General features: G+C 37.2%; 3 protein-coding genes and 1 long non-coding RNA gene across 12 annotated transcripts; 3 read left to right on the top strand and 1 right to left on the bottom strand.

Moving 5' to 3' along the window:
- Positions 1–5,103: 5,103 nt before the first annotated feature.
- Positions 5,104–6,663, top strand: LOC104717712 (uncharacterized). Its single transcript, XR_756291.2, has 6 exons — positions 5,104–5,338; positions 5,479–5,552; positions 5,655–5,769; positions 5,905–6,081; positions 6,191–6,261; positions 6,414–6,663. It is a non-coding gene; the product is annotated as an uncharacterized LOC104717712 (long non-coding RNA).
- A 780-nt stretch (positions 6,664–7,443) lies between these two features.
- LOC104717711 (serine/arginine-rich splicing factor RS40) lies at positions 7,444–10,445 on the top strand. Of its 9 annotated transcripts, XM_087469308.1 has the most exons (8): positions 7,500–7,681; positions 8,245–8,359; positions 8,435–8,822; positions 8,905–8,963; positions 9,037–9,149; positions 9,235–9,476; positions 9,554–10,114; positions 10,193–10,445. In XM_087469308.1, the coding sequence occupies exons 5-8, from the start codon at positions 9,054–9,056 to the stop codon at positions 10,221–10,223; spliced, it is 930 nt and encodes a 309-aa protein (XP_087325434.1). In that variant the 5' UTR covers positions 7,500–7,681; positions 8,245–8,359; positions 8,435–8,822; positions 8,905–8,963; positions 9,037–9,053; the 3' UTR covers positions 10,224–10,445. The 9 variants fall into 9 exon arrangements, with proteins under 9 accessions (XP_010433628.2, XP_010433626.2, XP_010433625.2 ...); XM_010435323.2 differs by having other exon boundaries at positions 7,479–7,681; positions 8,905–9,149; XM_087469306.1 differs by lacking the exon at positions 8,905–8,963 and having other exon boundaries at positions 7,486–7,681.
- A 303-nt stretch (positions 10,446–10,748) lies between these two features.
- LOC104717710 (putative transcriptional regulator SLK3) lies at positions 10,749–15,110 on the top strand. Its single transcript, XM_010435321.3, has 10 exons — positions 10,749–11,084; positions 11,267–12,108; positions 12,192–12,323; positions 12,495–12,543; positions 12,722–12,936; positions 13,086–13,154; positions 13,415–13,515; positions 13,648–13,741; positions 13,832–13,901; positions 14,066–15,110. The coding sequence occupies exons 2-10, from the start codon at positions 11,500–11,502 to the stop codon at positions 14,812–14,814; spliced, it is 2,088 nt and encodes a 695-aa protein (XP_010433623.2). The 5' UTR covers positions 10,749–11,084; positions 11,267–11,499; the 3' UTR covers positions 14,815–15,110.
- A 522-nt stretch (positions 15,111–15,632) lies between these two features.
- Positions 15,633–20,036, bottom strand: LOC104717709 (putative transcriptional regulator SLK1). Its single transcript, XM_010435320.3, has 10 exons — positions 19,585–20,036; positions 18,619–19,436; positions 18,404–18,535; positions 18,193–18,241; positions 17,798–18,012; positions 17,638–17,706; positions 17,312–17,412; positions 17,092–17,185; positions 16,939–17,008; positions 15,633–16,790 (listed from the first exon to the last, which is right to left on the bottom strand). Exons 2-10 carry the CDS (start codon positions 19,219–19,221, stop codon positions 15,883–15,885), a joined length of 2,241 nt encoding a protein of 746 aa, XP_010433622.2. The 5' UTR covers positions 19,222–19,436; positions 19,585–20,036; the 3' UTR covers positions 15,633–15,882.
- Positions 20,037–21,049: the final 1,013 nt, after the last annotated feature.

Raw genomic sequence — 21,049 nt, 5'->3', positions numbered from 1 at the left:
AGTCGTCGACCGATACAATAATACATCTATAATTTTTTTTTTTTTTTTTTTTTTTTTTTTTTTTTTTTTCAGAGACAATGTTTTTAAATCCGACCCGGAACTCAAATCGGACAACTTTCCGAGTCACTGGATCATCGGGTCGACCGGGTCCAACCGCGGATTAATAATTTACTGAATTTTAATATATATCATACATATATATATATGTTATATACATTGGTTTTATGAATGTTCTAACAATAATTTCTATTTTTTATTATTTTAATATATATTTTTGAACTATAGTTATAAATTTTTATTCTTTATCATTTTTTTAAAAGAGAGAAATTTACATATAAACAAAAACTTTTAAATCATGACAGAACAAAAAAAAATCTTTAACCAAAAAAAAAACAAAAAACTGTTTTGTCCCACATCGAACAAGTATAGAAAAAAATGTTCATTACTCCTTCTTCATATAACATAACATCTACGTACATTGACTTAATTTGTTAAGAATTAAATGGTGGCTTTGATCCGGACCGCCGGTTTAACCACTCGGTTAGCCGGTTTTCCCAGTTCTAGATATAATCCGGATCGGGATATCTTCCTATTCGTGGTTAAACCGGTTCAACCGGCCGATCCGGTCCGGGTTTCAAAACATTGTTCAGAGATCAAATCAACTACAAAGTATCTCTCAAAATCTCAATAATAGCTATCAAATATCTTAAAAAAACAAAAGCAAAAAAAAAAATATATCTTCATAAAATATTCGATTACTAGAACCATCCCTGTGACATCGCACTCTTAAATTTCTCACGTCATTATTGACATCGTCGGACGACAACGAGAGGGGAAAAGAGTGGTAAAAGAGCAGTAAACCACAAAATAAGTTTCTAGTGCAAAATAGAAATTAAGTAAAGCTTGAAAGTGACATGAACGTGTTAAGGGAACTCGAGAGCGAGCCACGTATACGTACGTACGCAGTGGCCAGTGGTGGGCAGTGAAGGGAAGGTAGGGGCACTACTTTCCACGGTCGAACCACGGTTTCATGATTTCGACTCTCTTTCGTGGGACCATCTTTCCGTTTTTGGTGTACGGACGATTAGTTGAGCTTTTACTGAATCAGTTGTTTCGGTTTTATACTCTATTTTAGGAAACATTTGTAGAAAAAAAACATTCTTTCTTTCTTTAGTAAATCGGACTGGAATTTTTTTTTTTTTTTTTTTTTTTTTTTTTTTGGAGCTTTTTGTTGCTTAGATTCGAGACGAATCTAATTTATGTTATATTTTTTTTTTGTAGCTTTTTGATGCTAAAGTGTAAGTCTGTAATTGAAAGAAGTTATGTATGATCAGATAATATAATGCAGGGTTTGTAGCATATATTGGAAAGTCGAAACTTCGTTCTCATCCACGTGGTACTCTGATACTGTGGCCACATATTCTGCCTTGAAAGCAACTATTAAACTTTTGAAATTATGTGAAGCAAGGAAGAAGAGGAAAACGAATTATTTGTATTAAATTTAGTGTAATAAACAAATGCATTTGTATTGAAATACATAACTTTTTTTTGTGTTTGTGTAAACTTTAACTTTAAAATCTTGTGAATAAAAGAAAAGGAAAACGAAGTCTTTGTATTGACTTGAGTGTAATAAACAAATGCATTTGGTTTGTAAATTTGTAATACATACATACTTTTTTTTTGTTTCTGTGTAAGCTTAATTTTTTTTAATTATAACCCATTTAATTAGTTATTATTAAAATAGAATTTCATCGTTAGTTATTAAAGTTTCTATTTATCATTTATTTAGACGATCACTTAAAATTACTAACATGAGCAACTACTACAATATTTGTACAATCAGAATTTTTATATTTTCTCAAAGCCTATTCGGTTTATTTAGATTAGAGGTGTCAAAATAGATCAAATTTTATGGAGCAACTCAATTCAAAATCAACCAATGAACCCTAATGAATTAAAAAGTTTAACCCTAATGAGTTCATGATTAAAAATAAGTTAGTGAATCAATTGGTTTAGTGCATCAAATGAATTGATTTGTAATGGGTAATGGTTTAACCATTTAATCCATCAATTCTACTTTCAGCAAGTCAAATTAACTCAAATGTGTAAACCATGTGTAAACCGGTTTAATATAACCAAAAAGCTATAAACCAATCAAATGTATAAACCAATTAATGCTTTGATTTTTCCCCAAAACAGCTTCGTAAGGAGAAAAACAGAATTTGGATCGGGTCTTCGCCGGAATGAACCAAGCAGCTGGTTCGCTCCTCTCATCTTCGCTGGATCTTCATCGGAGTTCAGGTCTCTCTCTCTCCCCTCTCTCTCAGTCTCTCTCAGTCTCTCTATCTCATATGGTTCGTCTCTAGGAAGCACGGAATCGCCGGTGACCTTGCGTTTCTCGCTCCGGAACCGGAACCAGAATCGCATGGAATCGCTCGGAATCGCCTCGGAATCGCGATTCTAAAATTGAGGTAATTGGAAACGTGATGGAAGCGATGATACCATGTTAGAAGCGTTAGTATTGTAGATCGGAAGCGTCGACGACCATATCACGTTATTGAAAACTCGATCTTTTGATTTCATGTGAAAGAAATGATGTTTTATGTTGAATCTTCCATAAGTTCGAAAAACCTAAGTGTAAAATGAGTTAATACCATTACTAACTAAGTAAAATACAGTCGTGGAGGCGGCTAGGGTTTTAAAAAATCGCAGGTCTTAGGATGAAGATGATGGCGGAATTATCATTTTACCATTCAATAATTAAAACAAAAAAATGTCAAAAAAGAGACTTTATCAAATGCAGTTGAAGTTGAGTTCTTATCACCTTTGTCTGCGTTTTCATGGACTGCCGAAACTTTCCTTCCCTGACTGCTCACTGGTCTCCATATCTTTACAGTTGCTTGCTCAGTTGTGGGTTTCACCTCAACAGTCTTTGTTCTTCTATCCTCTTCACTGCATTTGGTTTGGTTATGCTCTCCGCTGAGACCACTTTTTGGGATTGTGAAACTGAACGCTCCAATCCAAAGTTCACTGTTCCTATCTAGCTGAGTTACTGCTGTATGTTGTGATATCGATTTGGGGTTAACGGATTTTCGGCTCCAAACCTTAGCAGTATTGACTCTTGTGTCTCTGTTGATTCCATTCTTTCGCATGCCTCCAAGTTTTGGCGCATGATTAGCATGGAACCCATTCGACCTACGACCATTTTGTCTTTCCATGTTTTGGCCATTGCCAAAGCCATCATCATCAACCATTGGCGCTTGACATTCACCGTTTCTCCCATCATTCGTTTCAAAAAGTTGAGGGTCCTCGAGGGATGAAGAAGCATCAATCGGTATGGAATCTGGTCTTTGTGCCTCGGAATCAGAAGCTACAGGTAGCTGGCTTGATGACTCAGTTGGATATTGTTGTTCCTCTGATGTGGTACTCTCGTCTTCCTTAGCATCTTTTTTCTGATCCTTCTCTCGCTGTTCTTTCTGTCTTAGCTTCTTCCTCTTCTTCCTCTCCAAAAGCTCAGCTTGTCTACTCCGAACATAATATTAGTAAATAAAACCCCACATAAAGCGGATTTAGCAATGTTATATAACTGGCATGGAATTATATAAGCACATACCTTCTTTGAGCAGCTTCTTTAGAGCTCAGCTTGTCTGCTTCGAACATAATATTAGTAAATAAGACCCCACATAAAGCGCCATAGACGCATGGACCGTGTGCACAACACACAAAATTATGATTTATGCATATTTAATCCAGTGAAATTTTCAGAAGTGGCAGAAACCAGAGTTAATCTCACTTGGTAATAGTACGAATGTGTGAGGTGAAAACTGAAAGAGTATCTATGGCATGGTGAATTTTTGGATTAGTGTGTGTTTGTTCTTACAAAGCATTTTTACGCTAAAGTGGATTCCCTATGTTGGGCTTTTCTTTGGAAGAATAAGACATGCTCGGCTTCGGGAGAAATATATGGGCCTTGAGTTTGAGATTGTTTTCAGGTTAATGCAACTTTGGAATTAATTCAGTAATTCAGGTTCTTTATGGATTGCTTGGCTCAAAGGAAACTTTTTATGAGGAAGAGTTACCAGAACATTAGGAAACTAATTTATCGAAACAAAAGTATCAATCAATACAATAAAAATTGAACGTTTCTCACCTGGTGTTGACACCTAAGCTTTTTAAACTCTTCTAAGTATGACACATCATTAAAAACTTAATCCAATCAAATTATAACAATTAATACAACTAAGTCTTATGTTCCAATAAAAATCAATCTCCTTTACACGTCACTTTTTCTCCCTCCTCCCAATCAAGGCCGTGCCGCTATGTCAATCGTTCTCAAATCGATGATTGAAGTTGAAGTGAAGAAGAATTCGATCAGAAGAACATAACCAAAAACTTTTCATATAAAAATCCTTAGGATGTGTTTAAGGTTATGAAGGATCTTGAAAAAAGGGAGCTATAACGAATCCAGATGAAGGAAGGATGGTTGGAGAAATACATTTGATTCTATCTATATTTTCTGTGAGGATATCATATTTAGCAAAGTTAGTATTCGTTCCCACCGTGTTTAGTATTTTGATTATTTGGTTGGCGATAATCAGTTGCATCTTTGATCTTAGACAAATATTTATCTGTAAATTAAGTGTCAAAAACATTGAAAATGAAAGCTTTGAAAGATTTCTTAAAGATTCTTAGTTATAAAAAGCTTAGTCCGACGATATGATGTCTGGCAAGGTTAGATCAAGATACGAGCTGATCAAGGGGTTTCTTAATGTTATTTGATTATTGATTCCATGTCTCAGTGAGATAATATAAAGTTTATTATTATTACTCTAAATATCCTGTTTTTAATGTAAGAAATTTACATGGAATTTCTTTTTAAATCTATTGCAGATAGTATATTTTTATATATTTTTTTCAAGAAAACAAACAAATAAATACTCTAAAAATCATATAAATTTTGTATATGGAATTTCAGTATAAGGCGTTCACCTCATGTATTGTTCTTAAAAAATGAGAGACATGTATCTGGTTGATTTAGTTATAGTTTTAAACAATATGATTTATATTACAACTTATATGTATTATTAAAAAAAAAGTTCTAAAGAAAACCCGCGGCATAGCGTGCAGGTTGTTGTACCATTTATTTATAGAATAAACCAGAGAAAAATGTAGTTTGGGCCAGATCAGAAGAGGTGGGAAGGATCCGTTTGCGAGACAGAAAAGAAAGCGATTCCGGCCGTCTATTGCTGCTCAAATTCGCACATGTGTGCGTCACGGTATTTGTAAGGAGTGGTTGGATTCTCGCGATCAGGACTGGCTTCAGTCTGTGCTGAACAGGGTGATTGACTTCTTTCTTTGGAAATCCGGAATTGAGATCTATTTAGTTTCTGTTCTCGCTAGGGTTTTTCATTTTATTTAATTTTAATTATTAGATTGATTAGTTTCTGAACTAGAACATCTTTATATAATTGATAACAGCCAGAGCCGAAGTTGACTCGTATATATCCTAGAAAGGAAAAGGCTACCACCGCCAAGCGTCAGCGGACATCAACGTATATATTCATTTTTATCATCGATCTAATTAATTTGTTTGTATAGATAGCTTTTATTGTCGATGGTAATGGTTGTTAAATGTTGCTCTTATATATATGCAGGTTGGCCTCACAGTCGCTGCGAGCTTGTTCTACCCGTATGGAAAAACTTGACGACGACTTGAAGGGATCTGATCAGGATCAGACCACGCCTGACTCTGATCAATTTGATATTCAGGTATATAAATTTACCTTCTTTTCATATATATATATATATATATATATATATATAACCCTTTGCAAATGATTTATAATATAATATAATTTCTAATGCAAATACTTAGAATAAATGTAAGTTTATTTATATTTGTAGGAAATGCAAAGTCAGAAAACAGGAATACAAAGTTCCATCGAACATTCCTACAAAGAAAAGTATCTCGAAACCAAAGCTGAGCTATCCAAGGCATAAGAACAAATTAAAGAGTTGCGCAAGAAATACAAAGATTACCATCAGACCACTCTTGATGACTCTGATAAATTTGATACTCAGGTATATATAATTTACTTTCTTTTCATATACATATAACCCTTTGCAATCGGAAAATATCTGTCATCTCTAGGCTCTTACAACCCAACTTATGTGACCAATCATTTAACAGGAGAAGTTGTCGTCTAACGATATTGCTACCACCTCAACCTCCATGCCTCAGTCGCCATCGCCATAAGATAGGTAACGTTGTCCATTTCTTTTGATTATTCTCTCTCTCATGTGTATGAATTATTTAGTTAGCAGTAGCTATTTGGATGAATGTGTATGAATTATTTAGTTAGCAGTATCTATTTGGATGAATGGTGATGGTGCATTGTTTTTTGCTCATATAGGTTGGAATGGTCTTGCGCGCACCTGGCTCGCCATAGCTAAGCAGCTCCGACCAATTTCAAAGTGCAAAACTAAAATCCCCACCTATGTCTAGCAAATATATATATTTCCGCTCTCTCTTTCTCTTTTTTATTAATCCCCTGGACAATGTTTTCCAGTTGTTTTATTTTTTTTTAACTTAAACTAGCCATGCTTTTTTATATGACTTAAAAAAAAACCTTTTAATTAAGTTACATGTTTGGTTTTGAGAAATCTTTTTTCATGATGATTTGCCCAATGTGTTTAGTAGGTCAAAGAATTTGTCATTTTACTCAATTTGTTTTTTACAATTTGCTTCCTCATTTGTCATTTAATCATCGAAATTGAGCAACCAATCATGGAATTTTTTGTTTCTTCTTATCGACTGGGTTTGTTGATGAGATGTGCATGATTATATATAGAAGCCATCTGAAACTGTCATGGAAATTATGAAATTATATTGAACTGCATCATTATATTAAGGCAACTACGACAATATTTGTACAATATTCTCAAGGCCTATTCGCTTTATTAGATCACTGAAGCATATACCAGCCAAGAGACTGATTCAAATTTAAATACAAAACCCGAAATTCCACCCAACACCAAATCCGTTAATGTTGTAATTCCAGAAACATTAACTTTATCTTTACTCCACTCTCATATCTCTTAGTTGTAATTTCTTGTAATATGTGCGCTCTAAGCTATCAGCTTCATACGTGCATCAATGCACTTTGTAACTCTTATCTTAAACATATTAAAGCGGTATCTCTTGGGAAAAAGAAAAAAAAAAAGAAAGACGAGACGAGAGTTACGGTTGTTGTTGGTGAATCGATCTTACGGTTGGTGAAATGAAAATCGAAATAAAGATGTAAGATAGGAAAAACATTGTGATTTGTGAATCGATGTTTTGTTTTGTTTTGGTTGGGCTTTTAATGAATTGTTAATAACGGATTGGGCCAATAAAGTAGACAGCTAAAAAAACTTAAAAGACTAATTTTATTTATAACTTGAGAAAATAAATAAGAAAGTCAAAGACGTATTTAAAAAAAAAAAGGAAAACCAAAAGTACCTTTCCCTTACCAAACTGAACAAAATGTCTTCGAAAAGATAAAAATAGCAGATCTGCTCTGCTCTGTACTAGTTATACTTTCACCATCTCATCTCTCCTCGGAAGTGAGCTTTGTTTGGTTTCAACGCTACACAACAACTGCCAAAATCATTCCATTTTTGATCATTCTTCCTTCGGCAGGTATATTGATTGTCTGTTTTTCATGAGTCTCGAGTTCTTGAAAGGATCTTATCTGTTTTGCTCTGTACAACTTTTGGAATTCGTCGATCTCGTTTTCTTTTTTCTTTCTTTCTTTAAGTGTGAAATCTTATGAGAGCCTCTTTGTTTCTTTTGTTTTGGTGGTAAAGATTCATGCTCTTTCTTGCTTTGTTCTCGTTTGCTTCCTCTTGTGAGTTATTTCAGATCTCAAGTTCGATTAGATCTGATGCATTAACTCCACTCTTGTACTTTTTGTGGTTATAATATATTAATATTGGATCTTTCGTAGTATGGATTTGACAGATTTTTTTTATACATCTGAAGGCTTGAATTTGTGATTTGATATGAATAATTGAGCAAAGCAAATCTATACACAATCAAAATTGATTTGGTTTTGATAGCTGATATACATTGTAAAGTTTTCATTTTGGTGACACCTATCATCTGCTTGTTGACAAATCCCTTGTGATCTTCTTGTTTGAATTATCCTATGTACTTTTTCGTGGTTAGTCTCGTGAATCTTTTTACATTGTATATCTATGCAGGAAGCAAGCATGAAGCCAGTCTTCTGTGGTAACTTTGAGTATGATGCTCGTGAGGGTGATCTTGAACGGCTATTCAGGAAATATGGCAAGGTTGAGAGGGTGGATATGAAAGCTGGTAAGCCTTTTTCTTTTTCTTTCTTCTGCCTTTTATGTACTCTTATCTTTGTGGTTAACCTCGATGAAAAAGCAGTAATATAAATCACTTAGTGCGATGAGAAAGCAAAATTCAAATGCATGTCATACAAATCCACTTCCATGTTCACTCCACGAGATGGCTCCGGATGACTCTCCCTTTAGAAGGAAGTACTAAACAGCGACCATATCCACTTTGCCATGCCGCCTTCTTGATGTTTGGAAAGCACTTGAGAGGAGAAAGATTGCATTTCATCTCCTTGGTCCACAAAACAAGTCACTTTCCATCCGCTATAGCACTGCCATCTTAATTGCATTTCATTCCTCATAGACTTTGCACTCTTGGACATACCTCTGCAATGGAGAAGGCACTCTCTTTTCATTCACATCCCGTCTGACTTCCACATTTTCAGTTGTTCCTTGACATATTAATTCCATAATGCAAGGTCTGTAACTGCTCTACTGATCAATTGGTTTGCAGAGTTTTTTAGGCTCGAGGAATGTTCAAAATTTAATTTGTCCTAGTAGGTAAGTATGGCTTTTTGATGCCTCTGAAGGAGAGAGGACAGTCTTCGTGTTTGCTGGAGGTTCTTAACCTGGTTTGCTTCCTCACTGTTCATGTACTCAGATCTATGCTTTTTACTTCTTTTCTTTCTCCAGGCTTTGCTTTTGTGTACATGGAAGATGAAAGGGATGCTGAAGATGCTATCCGAGCGCTTGACCGCATGGAATTTGGGCGTAAGGGACGCAGACTTCGTGTTGAGTGGACAAAGGTAGGATCCTGACCTCCGGATTTATTTCTTTCAGACTTAGTTATGAGGTTTAAAATACTGATAGCATTAATGGGTCTGTGCATAGAGTGAACGAGGAGGTGATAGAAGATCTGGTGGTGGTTCAAGGAGATCCTCATCCAGCATGAAACCTTCCAAGACTCTCTTTGTTATCAACTTTGATGCGGATAATACTAGGACCCGGGATCTTGAGAGACACTTTGAGCCGTATGGAAAAATCGTAAACGTTAGGATCAGGAGGAATTTTGCATTTATCCAATACGAGGCGCAAGAGGATGCCACCCGGGCACTGGATGCTACAAATAACAGGTTTGTGTTCCTGTCCAGTTCAGTATCTAATTGCTTTCTTTACCTAAGATTAACATTTCGCTTGTGTTTTCATTCAGTAAGCTGATGGATAAGGTGATCGCGGTGGAGTATGCGGTGAAGGATGATGATGCTAGAGGGAATGGTCACAGTCCTGAAAGACGCCGTGATAGGTCACCTGAAAGGAGAAGGCGATCACCTAGTCCTTACAAAAGAGAAAGAGGAAGCCCTGATTATGGCCGAGGTGCTAGTCCTGTTGCTGCAAACAGAAAGGAATGGACCAGTCCTGACTATGGCAGAAGACGTAGCCCAAGTCCTTATAAAAAATCAAGGCGTGGCAGTCCCGAGTACAGTCGTGACCGCAGAGGCAATGATAGTCCTCGTAGGAGGGAGAGAGTCGCAAGCCCTAAGTACAGCAGCCGCAGTCCCAACAACAAGAGAGATAGGATGAGCCCTAATCACAGCCCACTGAAGAAGGAAAGTCCGATAAATGGAGCGGGTGAAGTTGATAGTCCAATTGAAAGGAGGAGGGAGAGATCGAGGTCTAGCCCTGAGAATGGCCAAGTTGAAAGCCCTGGCTCAATTGGAAGAAGAGACAGTGATGGTGGCTACGATGGTGCTGAGAGCCCGATGCAGAAGAGGTTAGTTAGTTGAAATAGTTTGATGCTTTATAATATTATGATATTTTGAATCTAACCATCATATTCTTGATGTTGCAGCCGGTCTCGTTCGCCACCTGCTGACGAGTGATGAAAAGTTGATCCACAACCTCTATCAAAGTAGGATGTTGTAACTGTTTGTTTGTAATCAACACTGTTTCGTCGTATTTAGATTTGGTCTCTTGTTTAAATGTCTTTTCTGGTAGATTCCAACTTGGATATCTTTTTATTGTCGGATTATAAAACTTTTGTCTGTGTGCCAACTGCCAAGGTACTGCATTTTCCGTTATTATCATCTCAGTTTGAACTCCAATCATAGAGTTAACTAAGGCATTATTATCAATCAATCAAACCTTGTATTGTATGCATCTTGTCCGTGGGTTAATTCGCTTCCGCTACCTCAGTTCCTAACCTGCATAGAATACATATAACCAAATTAGCTAGCAACGCTTTTCCTTGTCAATAAAATCGCGGCTCTCGAATGCGAACATCAAAACACATTCAATGACTAAACGGAACACATCGATAAACGTTTCATGACAACGTTAGGACTTAGGACGGACCTATTGACTCCCTTCGATCTAACAAAGAAACTCATCTAACGCTTTTTGACAACGCTCGGACTAATCTTAAACCTTTGTTTGTTCTCTTTTGGACTGGAGACTAGTCCCAATAAAAAAATATATATGTTTTATAATATAAAATCAGATGACAAAAAATTAAAAAAAATAAAGATTTGTGACTAAAAACTATTGTCAAGAAAAGGAAATATATCTCATCCATTTTGTTTGTTTTCCAAATGCTGCAGTAAAGAAAGTTTTAATCTTTTGTTTACTCCCTCTCAACTGGGTTTCTTCAAATTTCAGTTTTTTTTTGGGGATTCGTGCAAGTCGAGTCTACTTGGTTGAATGAAAGGTTCTGGCTTTTGATTTGATTTGAAGTTTGTTCGTTGGTAAGTTTCATCCTTTGAGATAGAGAGATGTCTATAACTATTCTATGCTTCAAAATTTGCTAGTCTGATAATATTAGGGCTTTCGAGTGTTATAAAGAATTCGCCTTTCCGTCTTCTCTTTGTTGCATCGACGAACTATTAATTTGCTTCTAGTTGCTGATTTTTGTTTTCATTTCATTCAGATTTTGACCACTGGGGTGCTCAGGCTTTGAAAACTAGCTCAATCTCTCTTGGATCCTGAATGGTTTAATTATCTCAGTTTGATCGGTGAACGTAGAGCTTGGCCGCTTAGGATCCGTTTGGCTTTGTTGTTGGCTCAGATTCTCAGAGGACGGTTTAAAGTTTCAAGCTTTTCATTTCTCTGAATCTGTCCTTTGTATTTGCACGACTTGGTCTGTGTTTGCTCTCCTGGGGCATGAACAGAACGGTAGTCTCAGGAGCTGTCGAATCTAGTTTCTCTTTGACTGATGCTGTTGGTTCGGAAGCTCTGAATATGCAGAGGAGCAGTGGCATCAATAATAATAATATGCGTATCCCAACATCACCAATGTCTTTCTCCCCGAATAGCATTAACATGCCGGGTTCATTGGTTCTTGATGGGTCTCCTTCAATGCAACACTTACCTCAGCAGCAGTACCAACTACAACAGCAAGCTGGGCAAGGTTCAGTTCCAATGAGGGATAACAGTTACTCCCATGTCGATAAGAAACCCAGACTAGAAGTGAAGCAAGAGGACATGTTGCAGCAGCAGATTTTACAGCAGTTGATCCAGCGTCAGGACCCTACTGGAAGGAATCCGCAGTTGCAAGCTTTGCTTCAGCAGCAGAGAATAAGGCAACATCACCAGATTCTTCAATCCATGTCACCCTCTCAGAGACTCCACTTTCAGCAACAGCAGCAGCTGAGACAGCAATTACAGCAACAAGGCACTCAACAGATCCCTCCTAATGTACGTCCTTATGAAGTTGGCGTGTGTGCTCGGAAATTGATGATGTACTTGTATCACCTGCAGCAACGACCTGCTGTAAGCTCATACTAATCTGTGGACTTTTTAGCAATTTCATCACTTCTATTCAAGTTCTAACCATTACTGATATCTCTTTGTAGGAAAATTGCATTACCTATTGGAGGAAATTTGTGGCAGAATACTTTTCACCTCGTGCAAAGCAAAGGTTGTGCTTGTCACAGTACGAAAGTGCTGGGCACCATGCCCTTGGCATGTTTCCACAGGCTGCTCCGGTCAGTTTCTTCTTTGCTCTGTGTTTTTTGATCTTTTATGATATTGATGTTATGTATCTCTGTATCTTTAGCCATATATAAGTTTACTCCACCTCACCTGTACTAATTATGAATTTGACTACACTGAGTTTGTTCAATTTTTAAGTCAATCATCTCTCATTGTATTTGCAGAATATGTGGCAGTGTGATCTTTGCGGCACCAAGTCTGGAAAGGGATTTGGTAAGAGAGTTGCAAATTTCATTCTTGTGTCTACTGTATCACTGTGCCTTCACTTGAGCACAATGAAGCAACTTACATATGCTAATTGTTCTCTTTTATTGTTTAAAACTCCAATAATTGTTTTAAAAACTCTCCCGTCAAAATAGTAGCTAAGCACTGTCATCTTCTTGTTTTGCAGAGGCAACCTTCGATGTGCTTGCCAGACTTATTGAGATTAAATTTGCGAGTGGCATCATTGATGAGCTCTTATATCTGGACCACCCACGAGAAAACAGATTTTCCAATGGACTGATGATGTTAGAATATAGAAAAGCAGTTCAGGAAACTGTACACGAGCAATTTCGTGTTGTCCGTGAGGGCCATCTTCGCATCATATTCTCTCAAGATCTGAAGGTATCTAGAACAAGTCTCTGGTTCAAAATTGTGCCTGTCTTCCAATTTTCTCTTCCCCTGCATATTCATCGAAGAACATGAAAAGCAAAGAAAAGAAACAATCAAGAGTGTGCTAATGCTTAGCTAATCTTGAATTTGCTTCTGTCTAGATACTGTCTTGGGAGTTTTGTGCTCGGCGTCATGAAGAGCTTCTTCTTCGCAGACTTATTGCTCCACAGGTCCTATTCTAACTGCATGGCCCTTGTGTTAATTATTAGGAGCTTAAGAGATGTTTGTGGTCAACTGTATATCTGTTTTCCTAAAACCCTTGGTTATGAATTTGAGGATGGCCAATAAAACCCTGTTTCCCTAAACAGTTCGTATTAAGTGCTTATCTTCTGGTTTCCTCTGAAATAGAGCATAAAGTAATTTTACTTCAGAACAGACATGCTGCAATGGTGTTGGCAAGTTTATTGAAAAGTTAGTATTGGTCATGCAGGTGAACCAGTTGCTTCAGGTTGCACAGAAATGCCAGAGCACGATTTCAGAGAGTGGTTCAGAGGGAGTTTCTCAGAAAGATTTACAGTCAAACAGCAACATGTTAGTTGATCCGTAACACTTAATATACCTTTCTACAACCAATAATGTCGATGCAGACTATTCTTTTATTGTCCATGTTCTGGCATTTGTTTCTAGTGCTCTATATCATTTCCGGGTGCTAATTTGTGTCAGGGTCTTGGGAGCAGGACGGCAGCTAGCAAAGTTTATGGAATTACAGTCGCTGAATGATCTTGGCTATCCAAAAAGATATATCCGAACTCTACAGGTACTCATTTCCTCCTTTCCTAGCTGTTATCTTTGTATTTATACTGTAGCCTTAAGAAGTCCTAATAGTGTAACTCATTGTGACTGACAGATATCTGAAGTTGTCAAGAGCATGAAGGATCTGATGAATTTCACTGGCGAGCACAAAATTGGCCCTATTGGTAAGTCTAGTATTCCGATCTACATCATTCTTCTTAGACCAAAAACGAGGTTTCCCCTCTGGTGTAAATTTCACTCTAATAATACTGATTTCTGCAACTCTCCAGTTGAAAGGCTGTGTTTGCTCTGGTTATTGAGTTTCTGACTGCTGATGTCCCTTATGCAGAGGGGTTGAAACAGCTTCTGGAACAGACGGCAATAGTGAAGCTCCAGAGACAGAAAATGCAAGGGATGGAGGAGTTTGGGAGTAGTGGAGCTATGAGTGGGCCAGCTCAAGCTCAAATGGCGTTATCCTCAGGAGCGATGGGAGGCTCAACTGCCAACAACAACTCCAATGATCACCATCAAATTGTTGGTCGTGAAGCTATTGGCTCATCTCAAGCGGCAGCAGATCTGACCAACTACCAAAGCATGCTTATGAGACAAAATGCTATGAATAACCCTAACTCAAACCAGAGTCCATCTTCGTCGTCCCATCAGAGGCAGAACCTAGCTACCAGTGGATTTCCCAGCTCTCCTCAAATGCAACAGCAGCAGCGCGCCATGAATGGCGCTCCCAACATGCTTCCGCAGAATCATCCTCATCATTTGCAATCACCACATTCACATGGTAACAATCAGGAGCAGCAGATGCTTCATCAGCTGTTGCAGGAGATGTCTAAAAATGGAGCGAGTGTGCAACAGCAACAAGCCTTTTCGGGTCAAAGTGGTAGCAACAGTAACACTGAGAGAAACACAACTGCATCTACTTCCAACATCTCAGGAGGAGGCCAAGTACCAAGCCGCAACAACAGTTTCAAAGCAGCATCAAACAATAACTTTCGTTTGCCGGAAGATATATCGGTTCCAGAACTATCTCATGATTTCTCAGAAGATGGCTTCTTCAACAACAGCGATATCTATGGTGGCTTGTAATATCCAAGCAGAACAGAAGCATTGTTACTTTGACTTAACACAGTGAAAGAATTTAGGGCTTATTCTTCTCATTTAGGTTGGTCTTTGTATAGAAACCAAAGAGATATGAGACCAACGAAGGAAGATTTGTGGTAACTTCATAGGCACTTTAGCTTCATCTCCTTTTCCCCTTTTAGTGATTGTGAGATGAAATCTTAGATAATGATTTCTGCCAACATTATCAGTGATCTTATTCTTTTTCTTGTTTTTTAAAGCGTTTTAACAATCTGTTTATACTTTATAGACATGTTTTTTAAGTTGCTCATCCTTTTACGGATTCTAAGTAGTAACTACTTGTTTATATTTTTATAAGTTAACAAAAAAATGAACCCTCTGGAATATGCCATTAAAACCTTAATCTGATAAGTTATATATTTGCATAAAAACATGCTTGTATGTGCATATTCTATGGTAATGTTTTTCATGTTCCTTATCGGAAGACCAACTCTACAGAAACCAGTTTCTTTAAGTTGAAGAGCCACTCTACAGAAAAATCCACAATGATTCGATTAATAGCATACAGCCATACACGATAAAAGAGGACATAAAACTTTTAAAAAAGGCTCATGAGTAGTTAAAGTTGTGTTGCAACTTGTTATGTTTTAAGTTTTTCCATACAACTTATGAGCCCCCTTCAAGATGATGATCTTATCAGCCCATACAGAACCAAATCTCACTTTGGTAGGAGATGTAAAACCCTATTTGGATCAATAAATAAGACTCTATAATATATTAAGTTTCATGACTTCGAACTCAAACCCATAGACAAAGTAAAAGCATTAAAAAGAATAAAATCGCTTGAAAGTGTCTGCAGAAATAATCTTAAGATTACATCTTTACCATCTCTAAAAGGGAACAAATAAGATGCTAAAAGTTCCTATAGATAAGTTACAACAAATCAGAAATACCTTCATTGGCCTCATATCTCTTTGGTTTCTATACAAAGACCAACCTAAATGAGAAGAATAAGCCCTAAATTCTCTTTCAATGAGTTAAGTCAAAGTAACAATGCCTCTGTTTGTCGGGATATTACAAGCCACCATAGATATCACTGTTGTTGAAGAAGCCGTCTTCTGAGAAATCATGAGATAGTAGTCCTGTAACCGATATATCTTCTGACAAATGAAGGTTATTGTTTGAGGCTGCTTTAAAACTGTTGTTGCGGCTTGGAACTCGGCCTCCTTCTGTGATGTTGGAAGTGGAGGCAGTTGTGTTTCTCTCTGCGTTACTGTTGCTACCACTTTGACCCGAAAAGGCTTGCTGCTGTTGCACACTCGCTCCATTTTCAGACATCTCCTGCAACAGCTGATGAAGCATCTGCTGCTCCTGACTGTTACCATGTGAATGTGGTGATTGCAAATGATGAGGGTGATTCTGCGGAAGCATGTTGGGAGCGCTCATGGTTCGCTGTTGCTGTTGCATTTGAGGAGAGCTGGGAAATCCACCTTGAGCTAGGTTCTGCCTCTGATGAGACAACGAAGATGGACTCTGGTTTGAGTTTGGGGTAGGGTTCTGACTCGAGAACCCCTCTTGTTTGCCGGTATTTGAGTTTGGGATATTCATAGCATTTTGTCTCATAAGCATGCTTTGGTACTTGGTCAGAGCTTCTGCGGCTTGAGCTGAGCCATTCATGGCTCCACGACCAACGATTTGATGGTGATTATTGGAGTTGTTGTTGGCAGTTGAGCCGCCCACCGTTCCTGAAGATAACGCCATTTGAGCTTGAGCTTGCCCACTCATAGCTCCACGACCAACAATTTGATGGTGATTATTGGAGTTGTTGCCAGTTGATCCATTTATCGTTCCTGAAGTTAATCCCATTTGAGCTTGAGCTGGGCCATTCATAGATCCACTATTCCCAAACTGCTCCATCTCTTGCATTTTCTGTCTCTGGAGCTTTACTGTCACCGTCTGTTCCAAAAGCCGTTTCAACCCCTCTGCATAAATGACATAAGCAGGAATCACATAACATTCACAACATTCATTCAGAAAATCAAAGAGAACATTTTCACCAGGAGAGTTACAAAAATCAGTAGATATTTCAAGTGAAAGATGCACCAGCGGGAAAGTTAGTAGACTTATTACCAATAGGGCCGATTTTGTGCTCGCCAGTGAAATTCATCAGATCCTTCATGCTCTTGACAACTTCAGATATCTGTCACATGCAACGGCTCAATATTAGGCCTTCTTAGGTCTTCATATACAAAATTAGTAGCTAGGAAAGGAGCTAATGAGTACCTGAAGAGTTCGGATATATCTTTTTGGATAGCCAAGATCATTCAGTGACTGTAATTCCATGAACTTTGCCAGTTGCCGTCCTGCCCCCAAGACCCTGATACACAAATTAGCACCCAAGAATGACAAAGAGCACTAGAAACAAATGCCTGAGAATCGAAAATAAAAGAATAGTCTGCAACCACCATACAGGATGTAAAAAGGAAAATAAGGATCAACTTACATGTTACTATTTGACTGTAAATCCTGCTGAGAAACTCCCTCTGATCCACTCTCTGAGATCGTGCTCTGGCATTTTTGTGCAACCTGAAGCAACTGGTTCACCTGCATGACCAATAATAAGATTTTAGTACACTTCTTAACAGCGTTGCAGCATCGACAAACATCTGTTTTGAAGTAGAATTACAAACTTTGTGCTCTAATTCATAGGAAACCAGAAGCTAAGCACATTACACAAAATGTTTAGGGAAACATAGCCACACAGTTGACGAGAAATATTTTTTTGTAAAGTTAAGTTCATAATAATTTACGCAAGGGTTAGAATAGGACCTGCGGAGCAATAAGTCTGCGAAGAAGAAGCTCTTCATGACGCCGAGCACAAAACTCCCAAGACAATATCTAGAAAGAAGCAAAGTAAAGTTAAGCACACTGCTGATTGATTTTTTTCTTCTCTTTTCAAAAGTTTGAACCAGAGAGTTGTTGTAGATACCTTCAAATCTTGAGAGAATATGATGCGAAGATGGCCCTCACGGACAACACGAAACTGCTCGTGTACAGTTTCCTGGACTGCTTTTCTATATTCTAACATCATCAGTCCATTGGGAAATCTGTTTTCTCGAGGGTGATCCAGATATAAGAGCTCATCAATAATACCACTTGCAAATTTGATTTCAATAAGTCTGGCAAGTACATCAAAAGTTGCCTCTGCGGATTAACACGAGAAGTGACAGTTAGCTACTTCTTTAACTAAATTGCTTTAAAACAATAAGTTACGTTTAAAACAATAAAAAGAGAGCAATTAGCATGTGTAAGTTTCTTCACTGTGCTCAAGTGAAGGCAGAGAAATATAAGTACACACAAGAATGATATTTGCAACTCTCTTACCAAATCCCTTTCCAGATTTGGTGCCACAAAGATCACATTGCCACATATCCTGCAAACAAAATGAGATGATGGACTTATTAATCAAACAATCTGTGTACTGCAGTGAAATTCATAAGTAGTAAACTTTATATGGAATATGGTAAAAGATACAGAGACACAGAACATCAATATCATAAAAGATCAAAAAACACAGAGCAAAGAAGAAACTGACTGGAGCAGCTTGTGGAAACATGCCAAGGGCATGGTGCCCAGCACTTTCGTACTGTGACAAGCACAACCTTTGCTTTGCACGAGGTGAAAAGTATTCTGCCACAAATTTCCTCCAATAGGTAATGCAATTTTCCTACAAAGAGATATCAGTAATGGTTAGAACTTGAATAGAAGTGATGAAATTGCTAAAAAGTCCACAGATAAGTATGAGCTTACAGCAGGTCGTTGCTGCAGGTGATACAAGTACATCATCAATTTCCGAGCACACACGCCAACTTCATAAGGACGTACATTAGGAGGAATCTGTTGAGTGCCCTGTAATTGCTGTCTCAACTGCTGCTGTTGCTGAAAGTGGAGTCTCTGAGAGGGTGACATGGATTGAAGAATCTGCTGATGTTGCCTTATTCTCTGCTGCTGAAGCAAAGCTTGCAACTGCGGATTCCTTCCAGTAGGGTCCTGACGCTGGATCAACTGCTGTAAAATCTGCTGCTGCAACATGTCCTCTTGCTTCACTTCTAATCTGGGTTTCTTATCGACATGGGAGTAACTGTTATCCCTCATTGGAACTGAACCTTGCCCAGCTTGCTGTTGTAGTTGGTACTGCTGCTGAGGTAAGTGTTGCATTGAAGCAGACCCATCAAGAACAGATGAACCAGGCATGTTAACGCTACTGGAGGAGAAAGACATTGGTGATGTTGGGATACGCGTATTATTATTATTGATGCCACTGCTCCTCTGCATATTTAGAGCTTCCGAACCAACAGCATCAGTCAATGAGAAACTCGATTCGACAGCTCCTGAGACTACTGTTCTGTTCATGCCCCAGGAGAGCAAACACGTCGTCCAAATACAAAGGACAGATTCTCAAAGAAAATGAAAAGCTTAAATCTTTGAAAAGCCGTCCTCTCAGAATCCGAGCCAAACGGATCCCAAGCTGCTATGCTCTATTCTAACCGATCAAACTAAGATAATTAAACCATTCAGGATCCAAGAATTACAGAAAGATTCAGCTGATTGAGCTGAGTAGTCAAAATCTGAAAAGAAATGAAAACAAAAATCAGAGACTTAGATATACAACAAATCCAACAAGGGTAAGACAATAATTAAAAAAAAAACAAAAAAAAACAAAAAGCCCTAATTATATCAGACGAGCAAATTCAGCAAAAAAAGGATACAACTTACCAACAAAAGACTAAAACTTTGAATCCAATCGGGCAACTCAAATCAAAAGTTCAATACCCAGAAAGAAACTTGTCAACGAAATGGACTTTCACAATTCCAAAATAAAAAAAAAAGATCAGAAATTTTGAAGAAAGAAACCCAGTAGAGAGAGAGGAAGAGAGTACACAAAGAGAGAATTAAAACACTTTACTGCACCATTCAGCGATGGCAAAACCAAAAATAAAAAAGAAAAAAATCGGCAAAACCTGTAGAAAAAGAAAAGAAAAAAGAAAGATAGAGATCTTTTATTATTTTGGGGGACTTCACAAATCTTATTTACGCAAACAAATCTAACTCAGCCCCCAAAATTAAGAAAAATAAATGTTTTAATACTATACTTCTACCATAGTCAAAATATGAATACTAACCTGAAATTGCAAAAAAAAAAAAAAAAAAAAAAAAAAAAAAAAAAATCAATCTCAATTCACAAATTAAGACCTAGTTGGGGGAAAAGTATACAGTATATTGCATTATTTAATTATAAAAGAAACTCATAATTTTTTACCGTAAAAAAAAAAAAAAAAAAAATTAAAAACATGGAAGAACCGGTAATAACCGACTATACCGGTCAACTAGCTAAGCGTCACCGACCTCGTGGATCAAAAGACACCGACACGTGCTGATGTGCTAATAGATCTCTCGTGGTTAGGAGTGGGACAATAGATTCGTGTTATCATATGAATCGTTCGATAAGATTCAAGTGGTGGTAACATTCATGGAGGAGAAATGAGAGAGAGATCATATAACATTTTTATTTTTACAAATAAAATTGTAATTAGTCGGAAATCTATAAACATAAATCTAGAGTTACAACTTACAACTAAGGTTAATGGTAAGATAGAAAGTCTATCATCATATATTTCCAATCAAACTCTTACCTGTTATTGTTTCTTAATTATTTTAATTGTTTTTTTTTTTTAATCAATGTGGTTCAAATTAATGAAATTTGTATTGTTAAACAAATTTCGTTGATAATGTTTTCTTTTTTCTGTATGTTTTGATACTTTGGAAAAAGTTCTTTAGTGATTACTGATAAGTGAAGATACATATTACTACTATTTTTTCTCATATTAAACTTATTACACAAACCATTAATTATTAAATTTTGGTGAAAAATCATACTGAGTTAGTGTTTACTTATTTAATTTTTTTTCTTCTCTTTTTTTTGCTGTGATTTATAAGTGTTATGGGTCGAAACCCATTCATATAGTCGTTGGAAATCACATATAATTACTCACCAGAGGACACAAAAACATCATCTTTAGGGTTTACGCCGCTCGTTCAAGCACCTACTTGATTGTTTTAGGTTGTTGCTCCTGTCGAATCAATATTACCTGTATGTTCTTCTTCTTTATATATTTTAGATTTGTGTGATACTAACAACATATAGCCAAAATTGGATTATTATTATTGATTATCTTTCGGA

Source organism: Camelina sativa, chromosome 10 (assembly GCF_030686135.1).
Source record: "Camelina sativa cultivar CO46 ecotype springtype chromosome 10, ASM3068613v1".
Lineage (NCBI taxonomy): Eukaryota > Viridiplantae > Streptophyta > Magnoliopsida > Brassicales > Brassicaceae > Camelina > Camelina sativa.
The sequence above is the reverse complement of the archived record's forward strand: the minus strand, read 5'-3'. Positions and strand labels throughout refer to the sequence as shown.

What these genes read in the sequence shown, in the direction of transcription:
- LOC104717711 (XM_010435323.2), top strand. An exon ending in CTGGATGCTACAAATAACAG is followed by an intron (nt 9,477 to 9,553) that starts GTTTGTGTTCCT and finishes GTTTTCATTCAG; the next exon opens with TAAGCTGATGGATAAGGTGA. An exon ending in GAGAGCCCGATGCAGAAGAG is followed by an intron (nt 10,115 to 10,192) that starts GTTAGTTAGTTG and finishes TTGATGTTGCAG; the next exon opens with CCGGTCTCGTTCGCCACCTG.
- LOC104717710 (XM_010435321.3), top strand. Translation starts at nt 11,500, where the DNA reads ATGAACAGAACGGTAGTCTCAGGAGCTGTCGAATCTAGTTTCTCTTTG. An exon ending in TTACAGTCAAACAGCAACAT is followed by an intron (nt 13,516 to 13,647) that starts GTTAGTTGATCC and finishes AATTTGTGTCAG; the next exon opens with GGTCTTGGGAGCAGGACGGC. An exon ending in GATATATCCGAACTCTACAG is followed by an intron (nt 13,742 to 13,831) that starts GTACTCATTTCC and finishes TGTGACTGACAG; the next exon opens with ATATCTGAAGTTGTCAAGAG.
- LOC104717709 (XM_010435320.3), bottom strand. Translation starts at nt 19,221, where the DNA reads ATGAACAGAACAGTAGTCTCAGGAGCTGTCGAATCGAGTTTCTCATTG. An exon ending in ACCTGCAGCAACGACCTGCT is followed by an intron (nt 18,536 to 18,618) that starts GTAAGCTCATAC and finishes ATCTCTTTGTAG; the next exon opens with GAAAATTGCATTACCTATTG. An exon ending in TTACAGTCAAATAGTAACAT is followed by an intron (nt 17,186 to 17,311) that starts GTAAGTTGATCC and finishes TTTGTGTATCAG; the next exon opens with GGTCTTGGGGGCAGGACGGC.